At 34.8% G+C, this 11,383-nt stretch overlaps 1 protein-coding gene across 1 annotated transcript; it reads right to left on the reverse strand.

Annotated features, from left to right (window-relative positions):
* Positions 3,053-4,999, reverse strand: LOC18609229 (adenylate isopentenyltransferase). The gene has a single exon (XM_018115323.1). It carries the CDS (start codon positions 4,406-4,408, stop codon positions 3,377-3,379), a length of 1,032 nt encoding a protein of 343 aa, XP_017970812.1. The 5' UTR covers positions 4,409-4,999; the 3' UTR covers positions 3,053-3,376.

An 11,383-nucleotide genomic window follows, 5' to 3' on the forward strand; every position in this document is an offset into this window, starting at 1 on the left:
TGTTCACATTGCACATGGACCAAGCAATTTCAGTGCGAGTGCATGATGCAAGTTGAGAACCAATTTGACTGTAATACTAAATATCAAATTTGCAATTTTTTAAGCTATAATTAATTATAATAACGAAGCTATAGTATTTGCTTCTCATTTTAGTTGAATACGAACAGGTCCATGCTATAACAAGTTTATGAGATTTTCCTATCATCCATATTCCCACGTGAATTATGGCATTGCAGATTTGCGGTACGAAATGAGAAGATCAATGACGGAATGGTGGCTGGATGATGGCATAATAAAAGTCAGCCGACATGGATTTCAATCACTTGCCATACCATAACAAAGATAGAACATCAAATCTACCGACGAAGAGGCTCATGATCATAATAAGATCTAGGATTCATTTAACAAGTTATTTATAGTTCTTATACTATAAATATTCTTGTGACATATATGGCATTACCGGCATAACAAAACCATTAAACATGGCTTTCACTGGTTAATACTAATATCCCGTGCCATTGTCGGCCAGTTTGCAACCAATATAGACTATTTTTCCCGAACTCATTGAAGGAAAAGAGAAATCCATTGAATTGGAGCCCCACAACATGAAACTTGTTGGTCAGATGATTAAGAATGCTGGCTAGACTTCTGAACTGAATTGAAAGAAACAGAGTTATAAAATATGAAATCATAATTAGAGATGGAGAATGAATGTCACAATATTAATCTAAAGTCAATCTTTCTTCTTTTTAAGGCCAAAAGATAATGAGAACTTCTTTTACCTAATTACAGTGAGCACTTTTCCACAAGTTAATGCGGTGGTTGACATCAACTGTTTTCTGCACCGAGTTTTAGTCCCTCTTTACATCTTTATCCGACTTAAAAGTGATTTAGCTATTAACCTTCACCAGATTAGGTGGATGCCCCAATCTACACTAAGGTCCTAACTGAATATGCAAGTGCAAGAGCATTCCCTGTGCTGTCGATTTCCACTTTCTGCCATTGACTACCCTTTTTGAACAAAGTGAATTTAATTTATGAAAATGGAAACCAGTAAACTAAAAGAAGCAGCATATTGCTTTGAATGTTGCTGTTGGCTTTGCTGAATATATGGTAAAATTGGGAGTTTCAAACGCATGTTGGAGTTTTCAGATAAAGACTGCAAATGGCTCATCTGAAACTGTGGCTTCAGAGAAGTTTCTGAGATTGTTTCAGAAGTCTCAGAACCTTCAACCAAAAAGAACTGGTCCTAATGCCAAAATTTCCACAACAATGCCAAAATTTACTAGTAGCCTCTTCAGACCTTGAGCAATTATTATCAAATAATCAAATGTGAGATGTAATTTTGTAACATAACCTCCATAAGACCAGTTCAGAGGGTTTAAGGTAAACAAATGGGATTGAACGTTAAAATTAAGCAGATTCTGTTTTATTAATGAAAGCAATCCAGATTCCAGTGGTTGGACTATATGCCCAGAATTTAATTCCAAAAGACTGGCAATTAAATCCTTCCCTCAAGGCTGCATTTGTCGAAACATTACAGCTACCAACCAAATGAATTTTTTTCAGGTCTTGCCTTCTACGTGCGGACCATGCATATGGATATAGTTTTGTTTAGAATGGCATATGATCATATAAAATTTTTTTTAAATAATACCTTAATGCACCATCTGGTTGTCAGGCAGCAGAGGGCAGAAAAATAAGACAATTATGAACATAGCAATAATTATCCTAATCCAAGCTGCTGCATAATTTTAATGCTTTTCTTTCTTTTCTCTTCCATTTCGACTGCGACCAAATGGTGCACGAAGGTTGGTATAAGCTGGCTTTAAGACATTAGGCTGTTGATTTCTTATTAATATTTAGAAAACTGCTCGTCAAATTGCCTACTCATCCTCCATTCAATAAATAAGCCATGTGATGGAACATATCTGCCAGAGATATCATATGATTATTAAGGCAATTGGATTCAGCTGCACGAGCTTTTGGCAGGACAAGAAACCATTTGGTGAAAATACAATTTTCAGCCATTCAATAAATTGAAGCTTGCTTGGTCTTTCAGGTGAGAACAGAGGAATGGTGTTGGCACTTGGTAGGATTTGAACAGGGTTTTTATCTAATAAACAAAAGGGAACAAATATATAATTGAAACTGAAAACTAGATTCACATGGAAATAATTTAATGCTCTGAGCTCTCCCAAATATCTTTTGATTGTTTTTTCTCCATTTTAGCGGAAGAAATAAAAAATTCTGTCAAGTATATGACAAAATCTATTAGGTATCATTGTTTAAGAGCAGCTCATTAGTTTTGGCAAACACTTGGCCAGAGTCTGAATTGCTTGAAGAAATCAGCACTTGTTATGATGTTAGAACAATGCAAAAATAATTCTATTCCAAAGGAATACATCAACCGATTTGGAGTTAGAAGGATATACCTTTCGCTCGGCGTTTTAACGACTGACACGTCAAGGAATTCAAACACAAAGTGAAAGTCACTGAATCTGAATATGTGCTGAGAGAATAAGGCAATGAAGAATAGTGTTGTTACTTTATTTATGGCCGCCCATGAATATTGTAAATGGAGATACTCTAAAAGATCTGAATTGTGCAATCCAGACAAAGATTCGTGATAAAACAAGTCATTCAATTTGCATCTGATTTTATGAGACAAAAACAGAAGAGAGAAGGCACTTTTGTCCAAGGGCTAGAAATTTTTGGGAATATAGTTAGGAACCCCAGTAAAAACAGTTGGTAGAATCCAAAAGTGGAGAGCGAATAATAAAAAGAAAAACAGAGAAAGGCAAAGGCCTTTTCCCTCACCTTGAATCAGGACATGTCTAGCAAGACGTGTTGTCTGCAAAGCAAAAAAGGCCAAAACCAAAAGAAAAGGCGGTTTTTGTACCATTCTCATCAAATGCTTTCAAAGAGTTTTCCCTCTTGAATTGTGTTTGTGATCTTTCAATCCCACACACTCCTCGACGACACAAACCCCAAATGTCATTCGGTTTTACACAATTTTAAGCCGCAAAACAATAATAATAATAATAATAAATTAGTAAAAAGGGCGACGAACAATTCACAAAATTTGTTAACCTTCAAAATTTCCTTTTGATAGTTTTCTTTTTTGTATACCCCTCACCCCAGCCACCCAACCCAAAGTACCAAACACTCCTCCAGCACTGGCACTCACTGAACCAAAGGCGCCCTACTCCCCCAAAACTGGTCGCCCTTTCTGAGTGGGTTGGTCGAGCCAATCTCCCCCCCTGGCTAACCCCATTCCGATTTTTTACGTGTGCAAAGAGACTAGAGAGAGAGTGCCCGAGAATTTTGTTTTCTCAACGAACAAAGAATAGATTAGCTGGAAAAAGCTGGAAACCTACTCCAAAAATCGCTTCACAATCTTCACGCTTGGCTCCACGACTTCCCTTTCCCAAATATCCCTCCATTCCAAATCCGACGATGATGACTTCTTTTTCCTCATCACCGCTCCAAACGTCGCCGTTGCGTCTAATCTTCTTAGGTCCCACCCAGCCCCTATCAGCCGCAAGATCTTCCCTATCTGCCTCTTAGCCAACCGACACGTGTTATCTTTAATCTCCCTCACCGCTTCCTCGTACGCTTCCCTCCGTACCGGATCACACCCCTCCTCCGGAACAACGCCGTTTTCTTCGCTTTCCCACGGAGGGTACTTCCTAAAATATCCGTCGAATTCGGGCACTCCGATTGCTTTCCTTAACCCGACCCGGACACTCTCTCTGTCCGGGTCATAGAACTGAGCCAACTCTTCGAACATCCCCGAATCAAGCATTTCATCAACTCGTTTGCACAAATAGTCACGGAGTACCGACCACGCAACGTCAACCCAAAGAAAACAACAATCATACCTCAACACGTGACTCACTGAGCCCAACCCGGCGAGCACGTCCACTTCAGGGTCAAAGGTTTCCACAAGGAGAGCATGAATAAAAGAGTTGGACCCACCAACAAGAAACGGCAAATTCCCACGCGAAACAATATTGGCGATGGTTAAACCCGCAGCGGAACGGAACTGTGAGGGCGCCACGTCAGCGTCGATTGAGTCGAACTCGCCCAGCAGAAAGTGTGGAACCCCTTTCCTTTCGTGGATGGGGATTTTGTTGGTGGTTATGTCCAAGCCTTTGTAAAGTTGCATTTTGTCTGAGTTAATGATTTGAGAGTGGGGGAAATGGCTGGACAAGTCGATGGAGAGACGGGACTTTCCGGTGCCGGTGGCGCCCATGATGACGATGAGTTTGGCCTTGTTTTCGCCGCTATCTTGGTGGGGGGTGGAGGAGTCCATGCGGGGCCACCGTGGACGGCGGTGGAGGGGAAGAGGAGGGTGAAAGAGTGGAGAATGGAGGGAGTGAAAGGAAGAGAAAATGGGTTTCATAGAGAAAAAAGTTAAAGGCTGGTTATGGGTTTTGATGAGCTGTGAAGGGACATATACGGAAACCCCTTCTGCGTGTGCCTTCTTACTTGCTATTAGTACTGCCGTTGTTTTGTGTTTTTGGCTTCGCAATAGCACAAAGAGAGAGAAAGAGGAACAGAAAGAGAAAGAGAAGTCAAGTAATGGCGTTTGGCATATTATTCATTGAGCGATTGTGCTTAAGTCTGCTTTTCTCTGTGTTTCGGCATTCTGGGTTTAATCATGGCCTCTCTCTTTCCTGCCTCATCAGTCTTATCATCATTCATCCCTTTCATGTGGGCCGTTGCGGCTTTCCTCTGTGTTGTGTTGAGCTTGATGAAAAGGAAGAAGAAGAAGAAGAAGAGAAAGATACGATGGGGATTGAAGATGAGTAGCAGGGAATAAATCAGGTGGAAACGCTGGAAATATTCATTATAAAAAAGAAATTTGAGCTGTTCAAGTGGTAATCGGGGCAGGGTTTCGAATCCTTATGTTCACCCCCTAATCCAAAGCAAATAGAAAATTGGAGCTGCCAATCTAACTTCCCTTGCCCCTTTAGATTAATTGGTACATCCATTATATACACTTTTTAACTTTTTTAGTTTATTTAGAAAATGTCAAAATAAACCTTTTCGCTTTTAAAAAATAAGTTGAAAAGTATCAGATCTTCTAATCTCAATTGTATCAACTTAAATGGTTTATCAGTGAACTTAGGAGAAAAAAGAAATAGAAGAAGGAAAAGAAAACATTAAAATTGATTTAATAAAAAATACCCACGAGCAGCAAATGCAAATATAGCATGGCTGTATGACTGCATCTAATTGTAGGATCTTGCCAGGTATGAAGGAAAGTGAAATTTTGAGGAGACGATCCTTATATAATCCAGTCACTTTCAGGTGGAGACATACTTAGCCTCTAAACATTGTTTAGATTGTTGTTATACTGAATTAATATTCCATCTGATAAATTAAAGTCTAAATGGAAATAAAAAATTTTAAATGAAAACCAAGTCAGAAGTCTATTCAAAAGCTTAGATTTTTTTTCCCCTTGTAATCTTTTTTCTTTTTCATAGGTTCCCCACCTAATCTATTGGTAAACAATAACTCCAAGTCGTATTTATAAATTTGAAAATTATTTTATATAGCAAAGGTTGAAATTTTTATAAAGGTAAAGAATTTAATCCTTTAAAACTTGTTGTTTGTACAACATTGAAACTTAAGATTTCATCTTGAAACGGGTGGGGTGAAATTCATGAAATAGGAGACAATCTATCTTATTGTATAGTTCAATATCACATGTTCCAAATGAGACATTTAATATAAAATGGTTGAAGTTTAGAATTGATCCTCCTCCTACCATAATTAATAAATACCTCTAAGCAACAAAAAGATAACTGGAAAATATAGATTTTGGGTGGATTTGCCAATTTGCCAAAAAAAAAAAGTACATGTGTCTGATGAAGATAAAAATATTGAGCAAATGCCTGAATAAATATTTCAAACCAGGGAGAAATTTTCCACTTCAGTCTCTCCATGTTCTTAGGAATTGTGACAACAAATTAACTGATAGCAATAAATTATAGGGGTCTCAATATAGTTTGGTTGTATTCTTGTCCAATAATGTTAGTTGAAATTACTTGTAATTGTATCTATATATACTCAATAAGAGTTACATGGAGGACTATCAAAGCCCGTTCTTCGAACTTGTATCAAGTGTGCTATAAGGATTGTGCCTCGTTATCTGATCTAATGAAAAAATTTTGACACCGTTAACGGTTGTCTTTAAATCAACATTCTATAAAATTATATGACTCAATTTTTTGAAACTGTGGTAAATGTACTAAAATCTCCTAATTGAGTGATATAGAGACCAATTAGTTTTAAGCTTTGACAACACAACATAAAATTAATTGGCAAATATTGAGATACTTTATATATATATAGTACTGCTTTTTATTATTACTGTTTATATTGACACCACTAAAATCAAACCAAAATGTAAATTTCTAATCAAATCGAATTACTCTTAATATTTTGTAACTTTAATTTAGTTTGAAATAGCAGACAATTATTCACTAACAAAATTTCATCAAAAGACTGATATACTACTAGAGCGAAAAAGACTTTGCTTCGTAGGAAAGAAAATGCCACTTTTTGTATATAGTAAAATAATAATAATAATAATTTTGCTTTTGAGCATTTCAATTTGTTGTATATTTTTATATTCTTACACAAAAAGTTGGGCTTGAAACTTTCCTTCCACACATTAAAAAAAAAAAAAGGAAAAATCAATCATCCTAAGTTGAAAGGATCATGAAGTGCAGATGGAAGATATTTATTGTAAATTCAAAACATCATCCACATTTTTAAAATTAGTTTTTCTATTATTTCCCACTCACAAACTAGCATAGTGATTAAATAATTTGATTTTTAATTTCTTACTCACTTTCAACCTATCAAACAATGAATGAAAATGATGATTTTCTTTCTTCTCAATCAGCATCTTTTTTCACAAGCACATTATCTAGAAAAAGAAAGGGGATAAATACAAAAATCTAAAATTTTCATTATACTATACCATGACTCAATATTGAATTTTATTACTATACTTCATGTTTTGGATATAGCCATTGTACTATTAATTTGGTTGATATTTGGAAAAAGAATAAACAATGAAGGGATATTTTTGTTTATAAAGTTTAATTAACTTTTGGACAAGTATAAATTATAAAGTGGAATTTGACAATAGATCTCTCTTCTCTTTTCATCATTTTGAAGCAAAAGTTGTGAAGCGGAAATCCCAAAATTTCAAGCCACAATTTTTGACGAAATTTATTTAAACTCTATAAACAAAATATCCTATGAAAGATTCCCTCAACGATACTTTTTATCCAAAAATCAAGTAAATAAAACATGGTACCAAAGTTTGACATAATTGAAGTAACATGGAAAATTTGAACCAAATACATTGTATAGTGGAATCTTTGATAATTATCTAAAAGGAAAAGATCTTCATTCCTTTCACATTTTTATTTGTTAAACTTTTGCAATTTTTTTTCATATTTCTTGTCAAGAAATGCAAAAAGTTACGCAAAAAAAATTTGAAAAATATATAAAAAGTATCAGAGTATGTTTTTTTTAAACTGAAAATTCTCGTAGAGTCCAATTACCCTGTTAAAGTTTTATTGGAAGAAGGAAAATAAATACATAAAAAAGGAAGACATAAACCTAACCTTCAGAATTATATAAGAGATGAGAGAAAGAAGACCTTTTAAAGGTATTACTTTCCTTACATAATTTCTAATGCATTCGTTCATCACCAACTTGTGTCCATTAAATCAGTAATAATGGTTAATTAGGATTGAACCTTTTGAGGCCGAAACAGCCTTAATCTGACAGCAATCTCTCTGACGACGCTGCCAATGGGAGGGGAGCAATCCCCTTCTGTCGTTTGCCCGTATCTTACTACCAAAAACGTTACGATGTTGTCACTCAGAATACAACAGAGGTCAAAATTTTCGAACATGATTCAAAATTCCTCAATTTCAAGAGGAAGATGATGGCAAGATTGAATACTTGCTGGGGGAAATATTGTTGTTTGACACAGAATCTGCAAATTTATATGAATCTTCCATCCCTCAGCCACGTCACTAACACTTTTCTAAGCTTCTCAAGAACCCTAAAAAGAAACCACTTCATTTATCTTGCCTCCTAAGATTGTCAAACCACTCAAAACACCTATCAACCTAGTTCTTGTGAGTTAGAGAAAGAAACCTTGTTCTTTGATTTTTTTTCTTTTTTTATATTTGGTGAAGACCAGCGGCTTTGGGAAACTCCTAGAGATCTGATACTGGTCACTCTTGGGTAAAACAGGTTAAAACTCAGGTTAAAGTTGATCTATTTCCCTTTATCTATGGTTCAATATGCCTTCCCATGCTTTAATATGGTTATTTAGGTTGATAAAATCTTATAATTGTCTTATCTTGAGATCATGGACAATTATGCTAACTTTTTTTTGGCAGTATGTTTCTTAGCTTAGTTTTCGTTATCTGCATCTGTATTTGTCTCATATTTCTTCATGTTCAAGCATGCAACTTCATGTGTCCAATCTCCGATTTCAAGTTTCAAATGTGATTTCTAATGATTTTATACATGATTAGTTGCTGATTTTGTCAAAGGTATTGCAAGCAAAGAGGGTTTTTTTCCCTACTCAAATATTATTACTAAGATTGCCAAGAATAAAGGTGTCTTAAGTGAGAGATATGCACTTGAGTTTACTCAACTAGCCACTACCTATGAAACCTATGAAACCAAATGTCTACTCAATGCGATGTAAGCTAGAATGAGTAGAGTGAAGTATTGAAATCATAAAGAACAGCCTATATATATCTCAAACTGTTACTCCTCCATCTTCACATTCCTCCAAAGAAGAAAGGTAGCTGTTTCATTCTACCCTCAAGGTCATATATGAAGTTATTAAGAGAATGAAAGTGTCAAATCCCATTTTAGAGACATGACTGGCGCAAAGGCATATGTGGGTATGAGTCATTAGACCCAAGAAAGCCTTGTACTCATCATTCATACACTGTCCATACATATCAAGCATGCTCATTATCATTTAATATATCAACATGCAATCTGATGCACCATCACAATGTGATGGAATTCTACATCACAACGTGTGGAAATGCTAATGAACATTATATTGGGCGCCATCACAATGGGGTGGAATATTGTTGATCCCAATAATATGTGCTATTCAACCCCCCTCTAGCACATATTATTGGGACCCACAAGTAGTATCAGAGCCTAACTTTCATTTTTAAGGCCTAACATCCTTAGGGTAGATCCTAATAGCTCTAGAAAATTTTGTTGATGTTGAGAGTCAATGCATAAATATGCCTCCTTTATTTAATGGATCAAACTATTCTTATTGGAGTACTAGAATGTCCATTTATATTAGAGCTTATGACTATGAGATGTGGGATGCCATTATCGATGGTCCTTTCATTCCTATGCTCACAAATTCAGTAAATGGTGAGAAAACTTCTAAAGATAGAAATAAGTGGATAGATGTTGAAATGATGAGAGCACAAATCAACTCTAAGGCCATGCACACTCTCATTTGTGCACTTGATTATAGAGAACACGATAACATATTCATGTGCAAAAGTGCTAAGGAAATTTGACAAAAATTAGAAGAGTTATATGGAGAAACAAAGATGGAAAAGGAATTTGAGGATAACTCTTGTGAGAATTAATGCTCAACAAGCAACATAGCAAATGCAAACAAGGAATCAAGTGAAGATGAATCCTCAAATCAAATTGAATTATGCCTCATGGCTCTTAAAGAGATAAAGGTAAGTTCTTCATCTTATGAACTTAATTCATATGCTTTTGATGAATTGCATGATGCTTTTGAAGATTTAGCATTTGAGATTGAGAAAATTAATATGAAGCATAAGAAAATTATTTCCATACTCGATGTTGAGAATGAATTTTTGATGAAAACAAAAATTGACTTGGAAAAAGAAAATGAAAATTTGGAAAAGGATTTCAAAGCTTACCAAAAGAAAATTGATATTTTGCAAAATGGAAATTTTGATATGCAAATGAAATTTGAAGATTTATTGAATGAGAAACAAAAAGCTTTCATGAATTCCTCATTTTCCAAAATGACTAAAGGCAATTATTGCACATGTTATAGTTATTGTTCATATACTTGTCCAATTAAAAAATGTGTGCCTTACAAATTTAGACAAGTGTGGCTTCCAAAAGGAACTTAATGCAACAAGACTAACTTTCAAGGATCCAAAGCAATTTGGATACCAAATATCAAATGAAAAATGTCTCTTGTAGGTGTGCTAGAGCAAGGAGAAACAATTCTTGAAGAATAAGTGCTCTTGAGTCACACATAAAGGAAAATGGGTGATCTCTATGCTAAAACTCTTTTGTTTGTTTAAATGAGACTTTTGATTGCTTATTTATTGAATGTTTCATTGATTTAGCTTGATTTTTAAAATTGTTTGCTCTTCTTAATTGAAAACTTTGGTTGCCTATTCTTGCTTGAATATTAAGTGCAAAATTCTTTGAGCTTTATTAATAAATCTTGGCTATGCAACTTGATTTGATGTGATACATGCTATAAGTTGCAAGGAAGTATGAATCTAAAGATGGAGTATGTACTTATATTTAATCTTGAATATGTCATCATCCTTATTTTGAGAAAATTATTTTATTAAGATTGATTGATTATGGAAAATTGTTTCTATAAAATTTCCTCATGATTTATGACATTGTTTCTATACTACTTCTTTAAGGAAAAATTATTTTTGTGGATAATTTTGAAACATGTAAGGTTAGATTGTAAAACCCGATCCTATAAGCACATGTCATGACATACATGCACTGAGTAACATGTTATTACGCTAGGAAAGCACTTCAGAATAGACGAAACCCAATATTGTACCTAACGGTACACTTGAGTTGATTTAACCTCGAACTAGTTCAAATAGGAATCGTAGGATAAAATTTAATATTATGCAGTCCAAGAATGACTAAAAATGATTGTTCGGAGTTCAAGGGTGCATTTGGGGTAAAATGGAAAATTTCGATGTTCAGGGGCAAAATCGTCATTTTGTCACCTAAGATAATAATTTGATCATGGAGTGAAATTTTTGACCGAGATTAACTATTTGGAGTATAATTTAATGATAGGAAGTGAAAATTTTCAATTTCGACAATTTTCAAAACATAGGGGCAAAACGGTAATTTTATCGTCTCGAGGTAAAAATCATAATTTTCACCACCCAAAACTTGTCAAAATCATAGGATTTATTTATTTTTGGTATGAACAACTATGGTATGTTAAGTGGTGACAAATTGAAGTTTAAAAGACGAAATTTAAAAAATAGGCCAATGAGAAAGTGACACATGGCACTTTTTTAATGATTTAATATTA

This window comes from Theobroma cacao, chromosome 2, assembly GCF_000208745.1.
Source record: "Theobroma cacao cultivar B97-61/B2 chromosome 2, Criollo_cocoa_genome_V2, whole genome shotgun sequence".
NCBI lineage: Eukaryota > Viridiplantae > Streptophyta > Magnoliopsida > Malvales > Malvaceae > Theobroma > Theobroma cacao.